Source organism: Loxodonta africana, chromosome 15 (genome assembly GCF_030014295.1).
Source record: "Loxodonta africana isolate mLoxAfr1 chromosome 15, mLoxAfr1.hap2, whole genome shotgun sequence".
In the NCBI taxonomy this organism is placed as follows: Eukaryota; Metazoa; Chordata; class Mammalia; order Proboscidea; family Elephantidae; genus Loxodonta; species Loxodonta africana.
The window spans coordinates 28,462,902-28,488,422 of NC_087356.1; the positions used below are offsets into that span (position 1 = coordinate 28,462,902).

At 38.5% G+C, this 25,521-nt stretch overlaps 1 protein-coding gene across 6 annotated transcripts in view; it reads left to right on the forward strand.

The window, feature by feature from the left end:
* The window catches only part of ALMS1 (ALMS1 centrosome and basal body associated protein), a 186,013-nt gene that overhangs the window by 13,113 nt on the left and 147,379 nt on the right, over positions 1-25,521 (forward strand). For 4 of the 6 annotated variants that reach the window (XM_023552780.2, XM_064268732.1, XM_023552778.2 and 1 more), the window contains exons 2-3: positions 12,835-12,957; positions 23,606-23,801. In XM_023552780.2, the coding sequence (XP_023408548.2) occupies positions 12,835-12,957; positions 23,606-23,801 (319 nt within the window). Of the gene's footprint in view, positions 1-12,834; positions 12,958-23,605; positions 23,802-25,521 lie in introns of those variants that run through there. The other 2 variants (XM_064268731.1, XM_023552779.2) reach the window with 2 other exon arrangements.

Below are 25,521 nucleotides of genomic sequence, written 5' to 3' on the forward strand. Positions count from 1 at the left end.
ACGATATTAGGGAAGTTTTCTGCCAATAAATCTTCAACAGTTCTCTCTGTGTTTTCTGTTTTTCCTTCCTCTTCTGGTACTCCAGTCACCTGTAGGTTATTTCTCTTGATAGAGTCCCACATGATTCTTAGGGTTTCTTCATTTTTTAAAATTCTTTTATCTGATTTTTCTTCAAATATATTGGTGCCAAGTGTTTTATCTTCTGTCCCACTAATTCTGACTTCCACCTCCTCAATTCTGCTCCTCTGACTTTCTATTGAGTTGTCTAATTCTGAAATTTTATTGTTGGCTTTCTGAATATCTGATTGCTGTCTCCCTGTGAATTCTTGCAGGCTATTAAACTTTTCATTATGCTCTTGAATAACCTTCTTAATTTCCCCAGCTGCTTTATCTCTGTGTTCTTGGCTTGTTCTGTGTTTTGCCTGATCTCCATCTTGATCTCTTGAAGAGTTCTGTGTATTAATCTTTTGCATTCTACCTCTGGTAATGCCAGGAATATTTCTTCGTCCAGAAGATTCCTTGATTCTTTGTTTTGGGAGCTTGTTGAAGAGATCATGGTCTGCTTCTTTATGTGATTTAATATTGACTGTTTTCTCTGAGCCATCTATAAGTCATTGTATTAGTTTATTTTATGTTTGCTTATGGTGTACTAGCTTCTTGCCTTGTTTGTTTTAATATACCCGAATAGGCTGCTTGAGTGAGCTAGCTTGATTATTTTCTCCTTTGAAGTTCTGATGTCCTGTTACAGATGGTTAGAGCTGTTACCAGGTATATGAGCCTATGAGTCCATTCACTTTTCCTGTATGGATTCAGTTCAGGTGGCCAGGTAGTTGATCACCAAGTGTGTGCTGCAGGCTCTCACCAACGATCTTAGATGAGCAGTGGTGATTGGTGTATGCACAGGTATCTGGTTGCAGCAGGGGGTCACACTCTGAGCAAGTCAGAGGGCTCACAACTGATCCCCGAGTGTCTATGAGTAATGCGCGTCCCTGTTCCCCAGAGCTCACAGGTGGGTGGGCTCTGCACCTGGACCATGTGCACCCAAAGCTTTTAGCTGTAATGCCTGGGAAGCAGCATTTATCCTTGGACCCCTGTCTCAGGTCGCTAGGTGGTGTGGGTAGAGCCGCCAGTCCTCAGGCCCCTGATGTACGTAGATGATGACCCCGCTTAATAAGCAGAGCAATGTAAATGTCAAAAATCTGCCTCTCCACTGCACAGCTGAAACAGTTAAAGTCAGACCTCAGGCGCATACACCCTGGGGCTGTGCGAACAAGGGCCTAGCTGCTGAATTGGGCCCACACGTGTCCACGCAGGCGTGAAAGTCATCCAGTGTCCGTGGACTGCTTGTGCCTGGACAGGAGCCACATGTGCCCTGAGTTCTCAGCTGAGGGGAGCTGGCAGATTGTTTTTTCCCCATTTGTTAATTTGTTCCTTCTTCAAGGCCAGGAGAATGGCTCAGGGAGTGCAGCAGGATCTATCTCAGGCCCAGGGAAATCCACCACCACTGAAGCTGGCTCAGGGCCTGGGGCAGAGGAAGGAGGGATCAGATAAATGGGAGAGAGCTCTTCCAAAAAGGGTGCTTTTAGATCCCTGTGGTAGATTAGACACAAGCACTTAACTTGCTGAGAGCACTGTCCTTTGCTGATTTTGGAGGCGTGATTAGACTGCCACTCACTGTCTGTGGCTGAGAGACCGTGTCCAGAACGCTATGGCCAGCCCTGCCACAGTTGCTCCAGGTGATTTTGGCTGAGGGGCGCCAGTTCCCCCCAGGTCAGGTCCAACAACTCCTTGCTGCTTCTGAACCGTCTCTTCCTCCCTGTGCCACTCAGTCCATTTTTTTAACTTTGCCTTTGTTATTCAGGGTTCGTAGCTTGTTGTATACATAATTGATTCACTTGTTTTTTCAGGTCTTTGTTTTATGAGGGACCACTGGAAGCGTCTGACTACTCCTCCATCTCGGCCCCGCCCCTCCTTTAATTCTTTATGGTTTTCTTCAGCTCTTTGAACATGTTTATAAGACCGATCTGCCTCTTCGGAAACCCTGGTGGCGTAGTGGTTAAGTGCTGCAGCTGCTAACCAAAAGGTCAGCAGTTCGAATCTGCCAGGCGCTCTTTGGAAACTCTATGGGACAGTTCTACCCTGCCCTATAGGGTTGCTATGAGTCGGAATCGACTCGACGGCAGCGGGTTTATCTTCCTCTTCTTAATTGCTCTCCAGCAAGATCACCATTATATTTTACAGTGCTTTTAAGCATGGAGTTCTCTACTCCTTAAATAAGATGAGTTCTCTGAAGCAGAGCCGCAGAGTTCCTTGTCCAAATGTCTTTCTGGACAGAAGGCCTGCATCATTTCACTGGAGCTAGGGAGTTCAAGACCTGCCTTTCCCTGAGTGACACCCCTACTCTGAAAATGGGCACTGGGGGCTAGGTGGTAGTCCATAGTCTTCTCAGCTTGCCCCTCCTATATTCTTATTTTCTATTCTGAGGTAGAGCTTCTGCCCTATGAGTGGCGGTTGAGTAGGGAAAGAGAGACCCAGTTCTCTTGACCCCATCTGCTTGGAATAGAGTTTTCTGTGTCATGGGTTTGGGTAATAAGAATTGCCAGCAGCCTGTCCCTCCTGGGATGAAATCATAGCCCCAGACTGGGAGCTGAGGGGAGAGGAATCCCCCATCTTCTTGGCCACATATGTCCAGAGTAGACCTTTTATAACACAGAGCAGGGGAAAGGGGGAAATGGAGCAGGTTATGACAAATGCCATAGATTCTCTGCATTCTTACTGATAAAAACGTAGTTTTTTTTAATGAATGTTTCTGCATTTACTATACATCCTTAGGGCAGTTTCCAGAGATTTTAGGTGTTTTTTTTTTGCCACCAGTTGAATTGTGGTTTTGCTAGGGACAGGGCCCAGTGAGTTCCTTACTCTGTAATTCTGGAACAACATAGTCAGTCTTTTGCTAATTATCTTCAGTATATAGCTCATGTCTCTCACCTACTTTTGAACAGGTTCCCATTAGCTTATGTTATTTATTTCCAACACATTTAGTAAAGATTAACCTATCTCTGTAATCATGGTTGAATAAAGCTATGGGGCTGCCTCATTTTGAAACCATTAATGTTAAAACTGACCTAAGGCAGGACTGTTTAAAACTCCTAATTTATGTCCAAAAGCACTTAATTACAGGTAAGAGAGTTACTGATGATGCCTCTTTGGTTTAAAAGCACTCACTCTTAAGAATTCTTTTTCAAGTATTTGGGTTCCATCATTGTCCAGAAGGAACTGTAGAGAAGTGGTTCATAATATGTAGGACTGTATTAGAAGTTACTTTCATTGATGAATTCTAAGCAGTCAGATGGGTAATAAAAGTAAGTTCTGGGAAATGGATTTTTTTTTAATTTAATATTTTTGTTGTTGAGACTATGCATAGCAAAACATACACCAGTTCAGTAGTTTCTAAATGTACCGTTTAGTGACGCTGGTTCCATTCTTCGATTTGTACAGCCATTCTCACCCTCCTTTTCTGAGTTGTTCCTTTCCCTTAAACATAAATTCACTGCACCCTGGGGAAATGGATATTTTAATAAGAACATTTTTGTGTTGTAAAGTTTAATTTTAACTTGTAGATTTTTCTTTGAGCTTGTAAAAGTGAGGGGGTACTCTCTCTCACGTTGGGTGGGTTCTCGAAGTGTGGCCTCTTAATTTAATAGCATTAAACCTAGTGCTGTCAAGTCAATTCCGACTCATAGCGACCCTATAGGACAGAGTAAAACTGTCCCATAGAGTTTCCAAGGAGCGCCTGATGGATCATTAGGTTTCTACAAATAACCTAATGAATTGAACTTTCCTTTTTTTAAGCTGTTGGGAAGCAGCTCTTTTCAAAGACAAGACACCATGCCTTATACCCAGCATTATTTAGTCGCAGTGAATAGACATTCTGAACATTCATTTTAGCCTTCTTTCCTGGAGGGCTCCAAGAAGGCCAGCTGTGCCAAAATGTTGGCTATATTGTTAAATATCTGGGGATTTCAGATTTCTAAAATAAATGTGCGAAACAGTTTTTTTTTTTTTTTTGCGTTTTATTCTTTATTTCTTAAAAATTGCTTTTGAAGCAAGATGCATGTGTCCCATGGTACTTTACCTTTTGAGAAAAACCTTTTGGATGAGTTGATGTCTTAGCAATCTCTTTAGTTATTGAATGGTTTTTACTTTAAGCTGGCCGTTTCACTGACCAAAGGCACTTTGTTGTAAGTGCTCTGGAAAAATGTTTTCCTAGTGTAGTAAGAGTGTTTTAATTCTGGAATAAATCTGATGAACTTTGGTTTTTGTATTTGTATTTGGTTTTTGTATTATGTATTTGTGACAATACAGGTATCCCCTGCTTTTTAAAGTTTACTTTATGCCACTTTGCTTTTATGAAAGACCTACTACATTAATACCTGTTTTCACTTAGTGAAAGAAGTCTGAACAGGATTTTCACTTTCATGAAAGAAGGCGAAAAGTGCAAGTAGCGTTCGGTGTTTGTTTTGCAGCAAGCTGTTAAAGAGGCAGCGCATGCCCTAAGCAGCGAGAGCGGTTTCGCCAAGCTCCTTCCCAGGGAACTCCATTTAGCATCTCGGCATCAAGCTGCCATAGCTCTGAACCGTGTCTGTGAAACTACACCGTACATACATTATTTCTACTTTATATAGGCTGCGTATCATCTCATTCCTGCTTTTACTATGTGTTAGTGTTTTTTTAGGTTTTCTGTGTTATTTGGTATGATTTGGTAGGTTGTTTTTTGGGTCTGGGAGCGCTCAAAATTTTTTCCCATATAAATTAATGGTGGTTGCTTTTTCGCTTTATGCCGTTTCAGCTTATGAAAGGTTTCAGAGGAACACTCCACTTTCGGATAGTGGGGGAAACCTGTATAGGGACTCCTAGTTTCAAGAAAAGATCTCTGGTGGTGCAGTGGTTAAGCACTCAGCTGCCCCATAGGAGAAGAATGTGACAGTCTGCTTCCATAGTTTTTTTTTTAATTGTACTTCAGATGAAGGTTTACAGAACAAACTAGTTTCTCATCAAACAGTACACACATTGTTCTATGACACTGGTTAACAACCCCATGACATGTCAACACTCTTTCTTCTCAATCCTGGGTTCCCTGGTACAAGCTTTCCTGCCTTTCGGTCCCTGCCCCAGGGCTGCTGTGCCCCTTTAGTCTTGTTTTGTTCCATGGGCCTGTTCAATCTTTGGCTGAAGGGGGAACCTCAGGAGTGACCTCATTACTGAGCTGAAAGGGTGTCCGGGGGCCAACCTCTCTGGGTTTCTCCAGTCTCTGTCAGGCCAGCAAGTCTGGTCTTTCTTTTTGAGTTAGAATTTTGTTCTACATTTTTCTCCAGCTCTGTCCGGGACCCTCTATTGTGATCCTTGTCAGAGCAGTCAGTGGTGGTAGCCGGACACCATCTCATTGTACTGGACTCAGTCTGGTGGAGGCCATGGTAGATTCCATAAAGATTTATAGTATGGAACTGGAATTGAGGTTACATGCCAAGACCACAAGATAAGCTGTGAGGGTAGCCTTCTTTGGTGAAATCTAAAAGAGATATGTACCTGTGAACCTGAACAATATGTATTTATTTATTTGTTCATTTTTCAAATGTTTGGGTACCTACTAAATATAAAGGGAGTACCCTGGGTGGTACAAATAACTAACATGGTTGGTTGCTAACCAAAAGGCACTTCATCCGGAGGTGCCTCAGAAGAAAGGGCTGGAGATCTACTTCCAAAAAAATCAGCCATTGAAAACACTATGGAGCAGGAGCACAGTTCTACTGTAACACACATGGGATCAACCGTGAGTCAGAATTGACCAGATGGCAACTGGTTTACTAAGTATAAGAGGCTGAAGTGGGTAGTGTGGAGAATAAGTCTTACCTTCTTTCTAGTTACGTAGATTGGAGAAAATTTTAAAAAGTTTACTATGCGTATAACAGCTGTGTAATTGGTTGAGAAAACAGTGTTCTGAGAGTTCAGAGAAAGAAAAGCAATATATGAAAGATAATACAAATAATTCATTGCCTTATTGGCATTGAGGTGATGTCATTATACATACAGAGTGATGGGTCATAGTTGTGTAAATGAGGGAAATATCTTTCTAGGGTCCTTGGAAACTACTTGCTTCAGTTCAAGTTGATAGACTAGCATTTATATTCAGAAAGAATTGTTGGGACTAGGAGAGAGGGTTGGACTCTGATGCCTTGTGTGATTTTAGAGCAAAAGCGAAGTTTAGCTGTTGTGTTTCTAAAAATTTATTTTGATGAGACAGTGTAATGGAAAGAGAATTGTTGAAATTAAAAGACGTCTGATTTTTTGTCCCACTGAATGATATTGTGTAAATGATTTAATCTCCCCAACCTCCAATTTTACCTGAAAAATGAAACTAATGTTATGGTGGAGTTTTTGTGAAATCACCAGGCACTCAGTATGAAAGAATGAATTACCTGGGTTAGAGAATGCAGTAAGTGCTTTGTGTACAAATGCTGTGTTTGGTACTTTTTGTAATTTTGTGAATCCCATGAGAAGTTAATGTGTTTTGTTTCATGGCAGTAAGCTGAAGGAGGGAATTCTACCTGAGGGTGGACTCCTTGAGCCATCTTGGCTCTTGGAAATGAAGGCAGCCCAGTGAGCTAAAACATGACGTTTTATCAGTACAGGTTTGTTATGGGTGGGGCTCAGGAGGTCTCTATACTGCTCTTTTGTGGGTATTTTGCTAGTTGTGAACTTTGCCTTGATCAGCAGCTTGCATGCTTAATAATTGGTTTATTAGAAAGCGTTGAGGCAAAGGTTTTGGACCACTCTTCTTGTTCACTTTGTTAGCTACCTGGTCAGTTACAGTTTGCCTTGTGTTACTCATTTTTTTGAGTGTATGCCTGCATTCAAACAGATACAGTCACTAGTGTTTTGTTGAGGATTTTTGTGTCTATATTGATAAGAGATATTGGCCTATAGTTTTCTTTTCTTGTGGTGTCTTTGGTTTTGGTATAAGTGTTATGTTAGCTTCTCAGAATAAATTAGGGAGTAGTCCTTCTCTATCTTTTGGAAGACTTAATAAAGCACTCTTGGTATCAATTCTTCTGTAAATGTTTGGTAGAATTCCCCAGTGAAGCCGTCTGGTTTAGGCCTTTTTTTTGTTGAGGGTTTTTGATCACTGATTCAATTTCTTCACTTGTTATGGGTCTGTTGATACTTTCTATTTCTTCTTGAGTTAGTTCGGGTAGGTTGTATGCGTCTGAGAATTTGTCCATTTAATCTAGGTTATGCAGTTTTTTGCCATACAGTTGTTTAAAATATTTTGTATAATTCTCTTTGTTTCTGTCGGGTCAGTTGTGATGTCCCCTCTTTCATTTCTTATTTTGATTATTTGCATCTTTTCTCTTTTTTTCTTTGTTAGTCTAGGGACAGGTTTGTCAATTTTACTGATCTTTTCAAAGAACCAATTTCTGGTTTTACTGATACTGTCTTGTTTTTCTGTTTTTGAATTTATTTTTCTGCTCTCATCTTTGTTATTTCCTTTCCTGGGTAGCTTTAGGCTTAGTTTGCTCATTCCTTTCTAGTTCCTGGAGTTGTTGACTTAGGCTGTTGATTGGAGATTTTTTTTCACGTGGCATTTATGGCTCTAAATTTCCCTCTGAGTACTGCCTTCACTGCATCCTGTAAGTTTTGGTATGTTGTGCTTTCATTTTATTTGACTCTAAGATATTTGTGATTTCCCTTTTGATTTCTTCCTTGGCCCCTTGTAGTTTAATAGTGTGTTGTTTAATTTCCACATGTCTATATAGTTGCCATTTTTTTTTCTTTTTTTCTTTTTTTCCTGTTACTGATTTCTAGCTTTACTCCATTTTGGTCAGAGAAAATACTGTCTATGATTTCAGTCTTTTTATATTTATCAAGACATCTTTGTGACCTAGCATGTAGTCTATCCTAGAGAATGATCCATGTGCACTGGAGTAGAATGTATACTGTGCTGTTTTTGGGTGGAGTGTTCTATATATGTCTGTTAAGTCTGTTTGGTTGATAGTGTCATTCAGGTCTTCTGTTTCCTTGTTAATCTTTCTAGATGTTCTGTCCAATACTTCAAGTGGTGTGTTGAAGCCTCCGACTATTACCGTAGTGCTATTTCTATTGTCAATTTTATCAGCACTTGTTTTATATATTTAGGCGACCCAATATTGGGTGCATATATATTTGTGCTTCATGAATCTTCTTGACTAATTTACCCTTTTATCACTATGTAATGTCCATCTTTCTCTTCTAACAGATTCTGTCTTAAAGTCTACTTTGTCTGATGTTAAGATTGCCACTCCAGCTCTCTTTTGGTTATTATTTGCATGGAATGTTTTTTTCCATGCTTTCACTTTCAGCTTATATGTGTCCTTGGGTCTACTGTGTGTCCTTGGGTCTACCGTGTGTCCTTGGGTCTATGTGTGTCTCTTGTAAATAGCGTATGTTTGGATCATGCTTTTTTTTTTTTTTTTAATCCATTCTGCTACTTTCAGCCTTTTAATTGGGGCATTTAGTCTATTTAAATTGACTGTAATTAATTACCAATAAGAAGTGACTTCTGTCATTTTATTATTTGGTTTTTGTATGTTTTAAGCCTTCTTTGTCTTGTCCTTTACTACTGCTTGCTTTTGTGTTTTGTTGGTTTATAGTAGTAAGCCAGTTTGGTTCTCGTCTCTTTTCCTTTTGTATATGTTTTTTTAGGATATTTTCTTAGTAGTTATCATGAATATTACATATAACAGCTTATATTTATAACATTCTACGATAAGTTGGTATTAGCTTAACTTCAGTAACAGACATGAAATTCTATGTCTCTACCATTTCTCTCCCCCTTTTGTTGTTATCCCTAATTATGTCTTTGTATTTCATATGCCATGTAATGTAATTTTATCCTTGCTTTTGATATTTCTGGAAACCCTATTGGCGTAGTGTTTAAGAGCTAACAAAAAGGTTGGCCGTCAGATCCATCAGGCGCTCCTTGGAAACCCTATGGCGCAGCTCTACTTTGTCCTATAGGGTCACTGTGAATCAGAGTCTACTTGACTGCAGTGGGTTTGGTTTGGGTTGGTTTGGGTTTGATATTTCTGTGTTTTTAATGTAGGTGATTACCGCTATACATTTCTCTTTGAAGGCTGCCCCTTCTGCATCCCGTATGTTTTAGTGTGTTGGGCTTTATTTTTCATTTGACTCTACGTATTTTCTGACTTCTCTCTTGATTCTTCCTTGATCCATTGGTTGTTCATTAGTGTATTGTTTAATTTCCACATGTTTGTGGATTTTGCAGTTTTCCTTATGTTATTGATTTCTAGTTTCAGTGTACTGTGGTTGGAGAAGATTCATTGTATGATTTCAGGCTTATTAAATTTATTGAGACTTGCTTTGTGTCCTTAGATATGTGCTGACCTGGAGAATGATCCATTGCACTGGAGATGTTTACAAATTTATAATTGTTATATCTTGCAGGTGAATTGATACTTTTACCATTATGTAATGATCCTTTTTATACCTAACAGCATTTTTCCCTCTCAGTGTTGATTTGTATAACACAGTAGTTCTCAGTCAGGGACCATTTTGGCCCTCAGGGGCCATGTGGCAATGTTTGGAGACATTATTTATTGTCACTAATGGTGCAGTGGAAACCCTGGTGGCATACTGGTTAAGTGCTATAGCTGCTCACCAAGAGGTTGGCAGTTCGAATCTGCCAGGCGCTCCTTGGAAACTCTATGGGGCAGCTCTACTCTGTCCTGTAGGGTTGCTATGATTTGGAATTGACTCGATGGCAGTGGGTTTGGTGTTTTTGGTTTTTAATGGTGCAGTGGTTAAGCGTTCCCGGCTGCTAACCAAAAGTGTGGGAGTTCAGATGGTCCAGCCGCTCCTTAGAAACCCTATGGGGCAATTCTAGTCTGTCATACAGGGTTGCTGTGAGTTGAAATCGACTCGATGGCAGCGGGTTTGTTGTTTGTTTTGTTTAATGGGGACCACCACTTGTCTGTCAGTTTGTCGTACTGTAGTGGCTTGCATGTTGCTATGATGCTGGAAGCTATATCACTGGTATTTCAAATACCAGCAGGGTCACCCATGGCATACAGGTTTCAGTGGAGCTTCCAGACTAACACAGACTTGGAAGAAAGTCCTGGTGACCTGCTTCTGAAAATGTAAACCTTGTGAATCACAACAGAACGTTGTCTGACTCATTTGCTTTGGATACGTCATCAGGAAGGGTTAATCACTAGAAGAGCACATCATGTTTGGCGAAGTAGAGAACCAACAGGGCAGCGGAGTCCTGTGGTGAGATGGGTTGGCACGATAGCTGTAATGATAGACTAGAACATGCCTGCGATCATGAGGATGATGCAGTGTTCTGTTGTACATAGGTTGCCGTGAGTTGGAGCTGACGTGACCACAGCTAACTGTCTACTATCCACCTACTCACCCACGCACCCACTCATCCATCCATCCCCAACCATTGGGGTAGGAAGGGAAGATACCTAGGCCAGGGATACTGCTAAACATCCTACAATGCACAGGACAGCCTCTCACAACAAAGTGTTATCTGGTCCTAAATATCAGCAGCGCCAAGACTGAGAAATCGTGGTATCACATTAATACAGTACAAAAGTGGTAAATGAAAGAATAGCATCCATTTTTTAATAGGCAGGGATTATAAAATTAAAATAGGTATATTTGAGTGAAGAACAGGTAAAAAAGACTCAATTAGTATTCTTACATATGAAACCATCATTGGAATAGTATAATATTTGCTTGGTATGTTAATTTGTATACTTTTACTTTGAACCTTTCTGTTTCTTTATAACTTAGGTGTGTCCATTATAAATAGCATGCAGCTTATAAATAGCGTATAGTTTTTTTATTTGACAATTTGTCTCTTAAATATTGTGTTAGTACATTTACACTTACCATAATTACAGATATATTTCTTTTATTTTGCACCTTCTATTTATATTTCTTTTCTATGCTTTTTTCTCCTTGCCTGCTTTGCTTCTGTAAGATACCTTGGAGTATCATTGACCTGCAGTCACTTTTGATTTTCCTGTTGATTTCATAGACAGCAGTGTAAATTTTAGCCCAAAATCTACATGAGGGCTGGTTCATACAAATTAGAACCCATACAAGATCTGGCTTAGTGGTTACAAAGTCTCAGGGTAACCCCCCCTTTTTTTTTCTTATTCTACCTACACACATCCTATGTCAAGACAATTTTCCTTGCCCCCGCTTTGTAGTCCAAGTCCTTCAGTGAGGAATTAGTCCTGCAAGGGCCTAGCTTTGTGTACGAGGATAAATCTTGTACAAGTGAGCCTCTTGTCTTGTCAGAGTAGCAGATGCCAAACTAGCATCCCCGTGTTTATAGCTCAATTATTACTCTAGTTTTTATCTATTTTTTATTTGGCCTGGAGGATTTGTCTCGGTTCCTTTCAGACTTAATTATGTATGTGAAAGAGTTGATTTTACCAGGTCTCTGCCATCCCTTTGGTGATCTGTAGCAGATTAGCTTTAGTCTGCCTGGCCCCAGAAACAAGTTGGCACAGCTGGTCTGGATTCACCTTGGCTCACATTTCTTTTGGCTGAGGTTTTTTAGTAGTTTTCAGATACTGCCTCTTTATCACTTTTGCTATGCTTTACCCTAAAACTTCTAAATGGCATATGTTGCAGCCCTTCAGAGTACCCCCGTGGCCCTTTAAGGTCTTTTTCACAATTTTTATCTCTTTAACCTTCTTTGTGCTACATGTGGATAACGACTTGCCACGGAGTCGGTTCTGGGTGAATTTGAACCTTTAACCTTTTGGTTAGTAGTACATTGTGTTAGCCGTTTGTACCACCCAGGGACTCCAAACTTCATTAGTAACTTTCAATTCACTTATTTTCTTTCCAGTTTTGTTTTATTTAGTATTTATTTCAATCTTTTTTTGATTTACGTCTAGGTTATGTTTTTTTTGTTAACATTCATGTATTTTTAACACATTGCTGCCTATTTTACTTTTATAACTTCTTTTTTACGGATGCTGTATCTTTATCTCTTTGAAGAGCTACAATATTCTTATTTTAAATCCTTTCAAAGTGTAGTTTGTACTCTCATTTTTAGAGGGAGTTTTGTTTTGTTTTCTCTTTGTGTGCGCTCTTCTCTACCTTGTGTTTTTGTGGTTATCTCTGCCTTGCCCCCTTGTGGCTTTGCCTTTAGAAGAAGGTCTTGTGTTGGAAATCTTGGGTTCTTATTCTGCAGGAATATTGGTAAAAGTCAAGAACCAGTCTCTGAAGCAGTGGATGGGTTGACGTAAGTCCTCTGCTCTTTTCCAATTGCATGGCTTCCTCCTTGGGCTATGATCTCAGACTTTATTATCTCTTTTCACTGGTGAGAGAGCCCTGCTTAAACCCCTGATTTCACAAAAGAAGCCTAACTTTGGTTCCCACTGCTCATGCTATGAGTTGATTTTGGTCCCCATCATTAGGGTTAATCTCTTAGCTGTCTGAAGCGTAACACTTAAAAATAGGCAACTTGCTTGTTTCTTTTACCTTTAGGTATATGAGTTTAAAGAACTGCTGTGGTTTATTGGCAAGGATGTTGAGTCCTAACTGTAACCTTATATCTCTGTTTCCTTGTCTTTAAGTGACAATAATAACTTGGACAGTGGTTGTGAAGTGGAAATGTTTTATATATATATATATATATATATATATATATATATGAAAGTGCATTATAAGCTGAGAAGAATGATCTATTAGGTTATTTTTATTATTGTATAATCATAGTGATTGTGTTAAATCTGCTTTTGACTTTAGGTTGTTCCAATGACCTGTCGTGTATGGCAGCAATCACTAAATCAAGGCAATAATGGAACAAAGATTTCCAGTACTAATGTGGTCTCACTGGAAACAACTCAGTGGGGGCCTGGAGATGATCAGGTATGTCTTCTGTGAATGCAGACTATCCTCCTTTGATAAGCAGCACAAGAAATTTTGATTGTGAGGAATGGAAAGAGGCGAATTACGTTAATATTTCATTTTTCCAACAAATCTTTGGCACCCTAATTATATAGACCATCAGTTCATTTTTTAGCCCCTTCTCAGGACCCATTTTTAGCCTTCAAAATTATTCTAAAGAGCTTTTGTTTATGTGGGTTATATCTATCAATATTTATCATACTAGAAATTAAAACAAAATTTAAAAAATTAATCTTAAATTAATTTTAAAATAACATCTATTGTATCTTAATATAAATGATATATTTCAAAAATGAGAAATGACTACTTTTTCTATGGCAAAAAAATTAGTTGGGAAGAGTGGCATTGATTTGACTTTGAACATCTCTTTAATGTCTGCCATAATAGAAGAAGTTGGATTCTCATAGCTGCCTGTGCATTCAGCCTTTTGGGATGTATTGTTTTGGTTGAAGTAAATGAAGAAAATAGATATGGCCTCACATAAATATATAGTTAGAAAAGGTAGGACCGCACAGATCCCCTGAAAGGGCGTTAGAGAAGACCCCTGGGGAATCCTCAGACCATACCTTGAGAACCACTGGCATAGAATATAGTCATCATGAGCTTAGAAAAAATTGAAGAATCTTGTGCAGATTGGGGGAAAAAAAAATCATGTATTTTTGTTAGAGGCAAAAAAAAAAAACAAAAAAACGCAGGCTTACTTATACAGGTTAAATCTTTAAGGTTGATCAATAACTCAGTTATCAGGTTTCTTCTAGCATCTTTAGTTTTCCCTAAATTGCAGTGATGACCCATTAGATGTAGGATATGGAGAAAGGGAGACTTGCTTTCACTGAGGGAAAGGGATCCTTGACCTGAAAAAGCACAGTACTCTGGGGTCTAAATAGTTCAGTGTTTTCTTAGGGCATGTGTGTGGTAGAACACAGTCTCAAAACTGATGTGTTCCATTTATACCTGTCTATGGTTTGTATTTTATTAAAAAAAAAATTTTTTTTTATAAAATACAAACCATAGATGGATCCTGTAGTTCTTTATTTCTGCCTTTATGTCTGGGTTCCTTCAAATAGCTGGAGCGTTATGCCATTTTCCTAAGTCTTTTCTCTCCTTTCTGCTTCTGATTATTCTGCTCTTTAGACATACTTTTTGTTATCACCTAAGTTACCTTTCTGTATTCATTGAAAACGTAGTGCTTGACACACCATCTTCTATTATTTTCCTTTAGTTCAGCTTACCTTATATGTAACATCTGAAGTTCTTGGATCTTTGATCCAAACTCCAGAGATCTTTTCCTCCACCCCTGCTTCCATCTCCCTCTCAGTTACCTATCTCATGGGCATAGCCTAGGCCTTGTCATCATTAGTAATTTGAGTACAAATATCTCATTCTCTCTTCCCCTCCAGCTACTGCCCGGTTACTCTGCTCCCTGTTAACAGTGAAATTTTCAGGAGTCCCTTCAATCTTTGTTTCCATTTCCTGATAGCCTACCCTCATTTTTGAGAAGTCATATTTTTTGAGATATAATTTTAAATACAGTAAAATTCAGTCTTTTTAGGTATACATATAATTTTTTAAATGATTTTTATTGTGCTTTAAGTGAAAGTTTACAAATCAAGTCAGTCTCTCACATATAAACTTACATACACCTTACTACACACTCCCATTTACTCTCCCCCTAATGAGTCAGCCTGCTCCCTCCTTCCAGTCTCTCCTGTCATGACCATTTTGCCAGTTTCTAACCCTCTGTACCCTCCCATCTCCCCTCCAGACAGGAGATGCCAACCCAGTCTCAAGTGTCCACCTGATACAAGTAGCTCACTCCTCATCAGCATCTCTCTCCAACCCATTGTCCAGTCCATTCCATGTCTGATGAGTTGGCTTCGGGAATGGTTCCTATCCTGGGCCAGCAGAAGGTTTGGGGACCATGACCGCCGGGATTCTTCTAGTCTCAGTCAGACCATTAAGTCTGGTCTTTTTATGAGAATTTGGCATCTTCATCCCACTGTTCTCCTGCTCCCTCAGGGGTTCTCTGTTGTGCTCCCTGTCAGGGCAGTCATCGGTCGTCGCAGGGCACCATCTAGTTCTTCTGGTCTCAGGATGATGTAAGTCTCTAGTTCATGTGGCCCTTTCTGTCTCTTGGGCTCATAATTGTCTTGTGACCTTGGTGTTCTTCATTCTCCTTTGATCCAGGTGGGTTGAGACCAATTGATGCATCTTAGATGGCCGCTTGTTAGCATTTAAGACCCCAGACGCCTCATTTCAAAGTGGGATGCAGAATGTTTTCATAATAGAATTATTTTGCCGATTGATTTAGAAGTCCCCTTAAGCCATAGTCCCCAAACCCCCGCCCTTGCTCCGCTGACCTTCAAGCATTCAGTTTATCCAGGAAACTTCTTTGCTTTTGGTCCAGTCCAGTTGAGCTGACCTTCCCTGTATTGAATATTGTCCTTCCTTCACCTGAAGTAGTTCTTATCTAGTATCTAATCAGTAAATAACCCTCGCCCAGTCTCCTTCCCTCCCCGCTCTGGTAACCACAAAAGAATGTGTTCTTCTCAGTTTAAACTGTTTCTCAAGATCTTATAATAGTGGTCTTATACAATATTTACAATAAATATTTACATATAAATTACACATAGGTATTTACAATATTTGGAAACCCTGGTGGCGTAATGGTTAAGTGCTACGGCTGCTAACCAAAGGGTTGGCAGCTCAAGTCCGCCAGGTGCTCCTTGGAAACTCTATGGGGCAGTTCTACTCTGTCCTATAGGGTCCCTCTGAGTCGGAATCGACTCGATGGCACTGGGTGGATTATACAATATTTGTCCTTTTGCATCTGACTAATTTCACTCAGCATAATGCCTTCCAGGTTCCTTCGTGCTATGAAATGTTTCACAGATTCATCACTGTTCTTTATCGATGAGTAATATTCCATTGTGTGAATATACCGTAATTTATTTATCCATTCATCTGTTGATGGACACCTTGGTTGCTTCCAGCTTTTTGCTATTGTAAACAGTGCTGCAATAAACATGGGTGTGCATATTTCTGTTCGTGTAAAGGCTCTTATTTCTCTAGGATATACTCCGAGGAGTGGGATTTCTGGGTTGTGTGGTAGTTCTATTTCTAAGTTTTTAAGGAAACCCCAGATCGATTTCCAGAGTGGTTGTACTATTTTACATTCCCACCAGCAGTGTATAAGAGTTCCAATCTCTCCGCAGCCTCTGCAACATTTATTATTTTGTGTTTTTTGGATTAATGCCAGCCTTGTTGGAGTGAGATGGAACCTCATCGTAGTTTTAATTTGCATTTCTCTAATGGCTAATGATCCAGAGCATTTCCTCATGTATCTGTTAGCCGCCTGAATATCTTCTTTAGTGAAGTGCATGTTCATATCCTTTGCCCAATTTTTAATTGGGTTGTTTGTCTTTTTGTGGCTGAGTTTTAACAGAATCATGTAGATTTTAGAGATCAGGCGCTGGTCGGAGATGTCATAGCAGAAGATTTTTTCCCAGTCTGCAGGTGGTCTTTTTACTCTTTTGGTGAAGTCTTTGGATGAGCATAGGCGTTTCATTTTTAGGAGCTCCCAGTTATCTGGTTTCTCTTGGTCATTTTTGGTAATGTTTTGTATTCTGTTTATGCCTTGGTGTACATATAATTTTAATGAATATATGCCATCACGTAATCACCACATATTCGAAATATAGAACATTGCCATCACCCCCAAAAAGTTTCCTTGTGTCTCTTTGTGATCAGTTACCTCCCCCACCTCTGGTCCTTGGCAATCTGATTTGTGTTGCTGTAGTTTTGCCTTTTCTGAATTATACGGTGTATAGACTTTTGAGTCTGGTTTCTTTCACTTAGCTTATGCTTTGAGATTCATCTCAGTTGTTGCATGCATCAAATAATTGGTTCCTTTATACATTTTCTTTCTGGGTAGTATTCCATTGTATGGGTGATTCATAGTTTATTTATCCATTAACTAGTTGAAGAACATTTGGATTGTTTACAGATTTTGACTCTTTTGAACAAGACTGCTTTAAACATTCATGTATAAATTTTTTTGAGTAGATATAATGGTTTAATTTTTTTTGGATAAATACCTAGGTGTGGAATTGCTGACTGATACAGTAATTGTATGTTTAACTTTGTAAGAAAGTGCCAAACCGTTTTCCAAAGTGGCTGTACCAATTTGCATTCCTACCAACAATGAAGGAGCCCTGGTGGCTCAGTGGTTAAAGCTGTTGGCTGCTAACCAAAAGGTCAGCGGTTCAAACCCACCAGCCACTCCACGGGAGGAAGATGTGGCAGTCTGCTTCTGTGAAGATTTAGTCTTGGAAACTATGGGGCAGTTCTACTGTGTTCTTAGGGTGGCTGTAAGTTCAGAATCGACTACATGGTGGTGGGTTTTAGGTACCAGCAATGCATGAGAGTTCTAGTTACTCTTTATCCTTGTCAATATTTGGTATTCTCAGTTTTCTTTTTTTAAAATTTTGGCTATCCTAAAATGTGTGTCATAGTGTCTCAGTATGGTTTTAATATGCATTTCTCTAATGACTAATTATGCTATCATCTTTTTTTTTGTGCTTATTTCCTATCTATGTCCCTTCTTTAAAGAAGTATCTCTTTTAATCTCTTCCATAATTTTTTGGGTGGTTTGTTTTCACATGTTAAGTTTTGAGAGTTTTTTATATACTGTAGATGCAAGTCCTTTATCAGATACATGTTGTGGAAATAATTTGTCCTAGTCTGTGATTTGTCTTTGTATTCTCCTAACAGTGTCTTTTGAAGAGCAGACATTTTAATTTTGATGGAATCTGATTTATTGATTTTTTTTTTCTTTTATGGTTTGTGCTTTTTGTGTTGTATCTGATAAATATTGGCCAAATCCCAGGTCACAAAGATTTTTTCCTGTATTTTCTTCTAGAATATTTTCTATGATGTTTTCTCAACCTTGGTATTTGAAATATTTGGGCCAGCTAATTCTTTGTTGTGGAGGGCTGTCTTTTGTATTGTAAGATGTTTAGTAGCATCCCTGGTTTCTGCTCACTAGATACTAGTAGCATTCACCCAAATTTTGAACATCAAAAATGTCTCCAAACATTGCCAAATGGCCCATGGTGGGAGCAAAATACCCTCCACTTGAGAACCATTGTTTTAGAAGCTTTATAGTTTTAGGTTTCACATTTATGTCTGTGATCCAATTTTAGTTGGTTTTTGTATATGGTGTGAAGTATGGGTCTAGTTTCATTTTCTTACATACGGATATCTAATTGTTATTCCAGCACCATTTGCTGAAAAGATCAGCTTTTCTCCAATAGTTTCCTTGGCATCTTTGTCAAAATAGATTGACCATCAGACATGGATTGGACTGGACAATGGGTTGGAGAGGGATGCTGGTGAGGAGTGAGCTTCTTGAATCAGGTGGACACTTTGAGACTGTGTTGGCATCTCCTGCCTGGAGGGGAGATGAGAGGGTGGAGGGGGTTAGAAGCTGGCGAAATGGACACAAAAAGAGAGAGTGGAGGGAAAGAGTGGGCTGTCTTATTAGGGGGAGAGTAATTGGGAATGTGTAGCAGGGTGTATATGGGTTTTTGTGTGAGAGACTGACTTGATTTGTAAACTTTCACTTAAAGCACAATAAAAATTATACAAAAAAATAGATTGACCATTTATATGGATCTATTTCTGAACTCTAGTCCTTTGATTTATATGTCTATTCTCATGCAAATATCACACTTTTTAGTTACTGTACTGGCTTGAAATCAGGTAGTGAGTCCTCCAATTTTATTTTCTCTTTAGAAATTGTTTCATATCTTTGAGTTTTTAAAGAAACAGAAACAATGTGAGAGACGAAGAGGAGGAGAGAATGAAAGAGACTGATTGATTTCAAGGGATTGGCTCACACAATTGTGGGTGCTGGCAAGTTCAAAATCTGTAGGTCAGGTGGCAGGCTGGAAACTTGCAGGCTTGCATGCTGAGACCTGTAGATCATGCAATGGAAAGAGTATAGAGTGGAGAGAAGGAGAGTGAGTTCTGCCAAAATATTTTATGTATGGAGGCAGAACACACCCTAAGGAAACTCATTTTTCAACTAATTGATTATACGTTATGTGCGATTACACTATGGAAGGTGGTTACATTACATTACATCTGGAACAGCAACTAGTCTAGTGTTTAGTCAAACCACTAGAACCATAGTCTAGCCAAAGTGACACATAAAATTAACCATCACAGTTTATTCTAGGTTCTTTGAATTTTCTTGTAAATTTTGGAATTAGCTTGTCAATTTCTGTTTAAACAAAAGTGCCTGCTGGATTTTGATTAAGATTGCATTGAGTCTATAAATCAATTTTAAGAAAATTGACATCTGAACAGTAGTGAGTAATCCACAAACACAACATTTCTCTTAATTTATTTAGGTCTTTAATTTCTTCATCAATTTTTTGTTTTCATTGTACCAATCTTACAAATGTTTTGTTAGACTTGTTGGTATTTAAAAAATTTTCAATTTCCTATTGTTCATTTCAAGTGTATAGAAATATAATTGACCTCTTTATATTGACTTTGTATCTCATACCTTGCTAATCTCATTTACCAGTTCTAGTAGCTATTTTGTAGATTCTTTAGGATTTTCTAATAGACAGTCATGTCTACTGCATTTTATTTTTTCCTTTTTTATATATATCTTATAACCTACTCCTCACTTAGCAACTCTCTTGCTAGCCAACTTTTCGCATTTATGACAGTAGTAGAAAATCTTCTATCCTGCTATCTTGCATATTCACAACGTAAGTCTGGCAGTAACGAATGCCGAGGCAAGAGACGAAAGTAACGCTGGCTGTGTGATATTTAAGGTTGTGTGTCAGCTTGGCTGCGCCATGATTCTCAGTGGTTTGGCAGTTATGTAATGGTATAGTCTTATTCTATTTTGTGATCTGATGTGGTCATCCTCCATTTTTGCATAACCCAATTTTCAAATAATGACCTGGTCTTCGGAACCTAACTGTGTTGATAAATGAGGAGTGGCTGACATAATGCACTGACAAGGATATACCCAATTTTTCACTTGATCGGTTTTGTGTTCTGGCCCCAACAGTGCTGTTACCATGGTTACCAACAACATTTGTCTAGCTGAGTACAGTGAAGACTTTTGTTCTCATCTTAGGTGCAATAAATAGCATTGATACTATTAGTCACTGCATACTTCTTAAAATCATTTCCTTTCTTGACTTCTCCTGGTTTTGTTTCTACCCCTCTGGTTATTCTCATAGTATTTTTTGCTGCCTTATCTCCCTCTGCTAAGTCAAAGATTGCAAGCTGCAGACATAAACATGACCCAAATGTGGCTTTCAGAAAAAAAATTGGGGGGGCACAGGTTTAAAAATTTTGAAAAGGAATAAACTTTAAAGTGAGCATACAGCATATATAGCTGGACACAGGTCCCATTACTCTGAAATTCTAGGCCAGCTTAACCCTTTTCTGTTACCTTCCTGGCCCTTCCAGAGTTGTTGACATCTGCTCAAAATGTTGGAATGTATTTGGTTCTCATCCAGATCCAGGGTTTTAAATGTATCTATATACGTACTGATGATTTCCAAATTTACATTTCCAATTTTTAGTTCTCCTTCAAAATTTGTTTGTACAGTCAATCCTCATTATTCATGAGTTCTGTATTTGTGAATTTGCGCACAATGAGATACCACTTAACTTGAAAATCTATACTTGCATTTTGCTTTTATGGTCATTTGCAGATACGTGCAGAGTGGCAAAAAATTTGAGTTGCCCAATATGCGCTTTCCCAGCTGAGGTCAAAAAAGGTGGTGCTCTGCCTTCTGGTTTCAGCTCTCATAAGTGTAAACAAGTGTCCTTTTTTGGCCTATTTAGTGCCATGTGTTTTACATTTTTGAGCTTTTTATTGATAACTCTGCTGTTTAAAATAACCCCTAAGCATAGTGCGGAAGTGCTCTCTAGTGTTCCTAAGGCTGTGATGTGCTTTCTGGAGAAAATATGTGTGTTGATAAGTTTCGTTCAGGCACGAGTTACGGTGCCGTTTGCTGTGAGTTCAGTGTTCATGAATCAACAATATATGTTAAATAAGGTGTCTTTAAACAGGAACACATATAAAACAAGATTATGTACTGCTTGGTTGACAAAAATGTTGTGACCAGAGGCTTACAAGAACCTAACTATATTTCCCTTATAAGCGATGGTTCAGTATCCTCTAATTCAGTGTTGGCAGCAACTTTATGGTGCATTAAAGAAAAAAAAAAATCAAACCTGTTGCCCTTGAGTCGATTCTGACTCATAGTGACCCTACAGGACAAAGTAGAACTGCCCTATAGAGTTTCTGAGGAGTGCCTGATAGATTCAAACCGCTGACCTGTTAGTTAGCAGCCGTAGCTCTTAACCACTATGCCACCAGGATTTCTTTATAAAGCATAACCACCATGAATAGGTGAGAATTTACTTATCAACTGCTTATTCATCATCCCTGTTAATATCTGTAGAAAATACTGAGAGATGTGAATTTTTTTTTATACTGATTAGAAAGGTATAATACCAGGAATCTTTGTGTGATAGAAATATTGCAACAAAACTTAATTTGCAGTAAAAGGATAACCTACAGAATGGAAGAAAATATTTGGAAACCATGTGTCTGATAAGGGTTTAGTATCCCGAATATATAAAAACTCATACAACTCAAAAACAAAAAGGCAAACAACACAATTTAAAAATGGGCAAAGGACTTGATGAGACATTTCACCAGAGAAAGTCTAGAAATGGCAAATAAGCACATGAAAAGATGCTCAGCATTGTTAATCATTAGGGAAATGCAAATTTAAACCACAATGAGATGCCACTTAACACGCAGTAGGACGGTTATTAAAAAAAAAAAAAAACACAAAATAAGTGTTAGCAAAGATGTAGAGAAATTGGAACCCAGCCATTGCTGGTGGGAATGTAAAAAATGGTACAGCCATTGTGGAAAGCAGTTTGGCAGTTCTTCAAAAAGTTATACATAGAATTACTATATGACCCAGCATTTCCGCTCCTAAGTATATTCCCCAGAGATTGAAAGCTGGAAAGAAACAGATATGTGTACACCAGTGTTCATTGCAGCACTAGTCACAATAACCAAAAGGTACAACAACCCAACTGATGAATAGGTAAATGTGGTATATTCATATAATGGAGTTATTATTTAGCCATAAGGATAAACAATGTTCTGATACATGCTACGACATGGATGAACCTTGAAAACATTATGCTGAAAGAAATAAATCAGTCACAAAAGGACAAATATTATATGATCCCATTTATATGAAATATTTAAAGTAGGCAAATGCAGAGACAAAAGACAATTAGTGGTTACCAGGGATACGGGAGGGAGAGAGGAGGAATGGGGAGTTATTGCTTAATGGATACTGAAGTTCTGTTGGTTGGCAAAAATTTTGTTTGGGGTGACGAAAAAGTTTTGGAAATAGTGGTAATGATTGCACAACATTATGAATGTAATTAATGTCAGTGAATTGTACACTTAAAAATGGTTTAAACAGCGAATTTTTTTGTTACATATATTTTGCCACAATAGAGTTTAAAAAATATATATGTAGAAAGAAAAGGAATGTTGAACAGAGGTTATTTATTTTATGATGAGAGATTGTAAGAGTATGTTTATATGAGGAAGGGAATGGTGCAGTCGAGAAGGAGAAATGGACAAAGGAAAGAGGGAGGGTTACATATACCAAGGTAATTGTTGAAAAAAATGGAGTGGGACGGGAAGGACTTTGATAAGCGGAGATCACAAGATGGAAATCTGGGTAGGTAATGGGATTGTAGGTTTGGTGGCAGGAAGATAATGGAGTTGCTGTCTTTTGCTATACACTTTTGAAGTAGATAAGGTCATAAGTTGAATATGGGGAGGTAGAGTTTGGTAGTTTTGAGGAGAGAAGGTATGTAGTAATTTCAGAGCATCAACTCAGGAGGAAAATGCTGAGTGCCTTTGAGTTTTAATGTCATCAGTTTAAGGGAAAACTAGTCAGTTGGATGTGTGCTTTTTCCACCAATATGCTGCTGCTTGAATTCAGGCAAGGAAAATATTGAATCAGAGCTAGGGATTTGACAGGCAAATGGAATAGTGGAGATAAAGGTAAGAAAATTAAGAATGTTTGTAATGCAGTGATTATAACAGTGACTATAAATGTTCAGAGGGCTAAAGAAGGAAACACACATAAGAAAACAATGATGAAAAGTGTAAACATAGAATTGGTTTTCTTCATGAGATTAAAGAATTACTGCAGTTGAGGTGTTAGAGAAAGTAATCTGTGGTCAGAGGATGAGCAGGAGGACAAATGGCTCAGTCTGTTATCAGTAGTGAGGATGAACTGTGAGGCCTAAGCTGAGAGGGAGCCATGGGTCAAAGGGCTGATAGCGAGAATTACATATTTTGAGAAACACAGAAAGTACACGTTTATTTTTTCTGAATTTAGGTGAGAATGTGATTAAATAGGAAGCTATATGCTACTTGAGTGGACATTTTAATCTAAATATTAATATGTGTGGTTACTCAGTTAATGACCTAGCATGTTTCTCTTCAAAATTATTGTTTTAGAAAACGGAATCTTGGCATTGTCTTCCTCAAGAAGCGGACTTTTCCCAAACCTTGGATACATCCCAGACCAGGTTTAATGTGAGAAAGGAAGGGGCTGAAGTAACAGACTTCCCCTCTCTGGAGGAAGGCATATTGACCCAGTCAGAAAATCAAGTGAAGGAACACAACAGAGATTTCTTATGTTCTCCATTGCTAGGTAATGCCTCTTTATTTTTAAGTAGTAGTAAATACCTCATTTGTAAAACACTGTCAGAAGACTGCAACTCCTCTAAGTCCTTTGTTGAGTTTAGGAGCTCTGTAGAGCTGTACTCAAAGGTAATAACTTATTTCTGGTTTTCTACATTGGCCAGCTTGTCTAGTTATGTTGAAGTGCAGGTGCTTGTCATTTTATCACATCCTGTTGTTCACAGAAGGCAGAAAGGTGACAGTTTCCTCTCTAGTGAATGTGCTTCATCAGTGCCGACTTTGTGGAGTTCTTGGGATAAATCATATGTTATCCCTTGACTCCTTCTGTCAGCATCAGAGACTCCACGATTCCTAAAAAACACATAAAAACCAAACAAACGTTCATGTTTGCCTCCTTGATTCTTAGAATTAAAGTATATGCTATTATCTTAAGTTTTCAGGCCTAAAAATTGAGATAGAGAGATTAAGTAACTTGTCTGAGATAGATAATACTGCTTTCCTCTGTTTGACATAGAATTGATTTGCCAGCTCTTTACAGACGATATTTGAAGTACCTTTCAAATTATTAAGTTAGGAGATAGAATTATAATAGGACTACTTTGGGTCATTGAAGCTATATAAGAGCGCTTCACCAATATAGTAATTAGAAAATTTTCATGCCTAAATCATACTTCAGAAAAATACTATTCTGTCCTTTTGTTTTCTTTTTTAAAAAGTGAAAAAGGCAACAACCACGTCTTTTCTATATAAAATTATATATCTGTGTGTGTATATGTTACATCAGTTACTTTTTATTTTAGGCTTCTTGATTCATGCTAAAAATGTGTACGTAAGACTGCTATTTTGATAACAAAAACTAGCCAGTTTCATTGCTGGGTAATGAAAATTAAGCATAATTATTTGTATCAGTTTTCAGATCAAACTTTGGTTTTTTAAAAGTTGCTCTTGAACTGTACATAACTATCTTTTATCTTGATTATTGTGTGATTTACTAAAACCTGTACTTTTGGTTATAGCATCTGATTAATATGTTATTATTGAATAATTTTATATAGAATATTTCCTTTTACAGATTTTAAGGAATCCTTTTTAAGTTAAATTAAAAATCTTTTTTTTTTTTTTTCTCGTACATACTGTTTTATGACATTGGTTAACAACCCCACAACATGTCAACACTCTCCCTTCTCAACCTTGGGTTCCCTATTACCAGCTTTCCTGTTCCCTCCTGCCTTCTAGTCCTTGCCCTTAGGCTGGCACGCTCCTTTAGTCTCACTTTGTCTTATGAGCCTGTCCACTCTTTGGCTGAAGGGTGAACCTCAGGAGTGACTTCACTACTGAGTTAAAGGGTGTTCGGGGGCCATATTCTTGGGGTTTCCCCAATTTCTGTTAGGCCAGTAAGTCTGGTATTTTTTTTGTGAGTTAGAGTTTTGTTCTACATTTTTTCCAGCTCTGTCTGGAATCCTCTATCGTAATCCTTGTCAGAGCAGTCAGTGGTTGTAGCCGGGTACCATCTAGTTGTACTAGACTCAGACTGGTGGAGGGTGTGGTAGTTGTGGTCCATTAGTCCTTTGGACTAATCTTTCCCTTGTGTCTTTAGTTTTCTTCATTCTCCCTTGCTCCCGAAAGGTGAGACCAGTAAAGTATATTAGATGGCCACACACAGGCTTTTGAGACCCCAGATGCTATTCACCACAGTAGGATGTATTTTCTTTATAAGCTATGTTATGCCA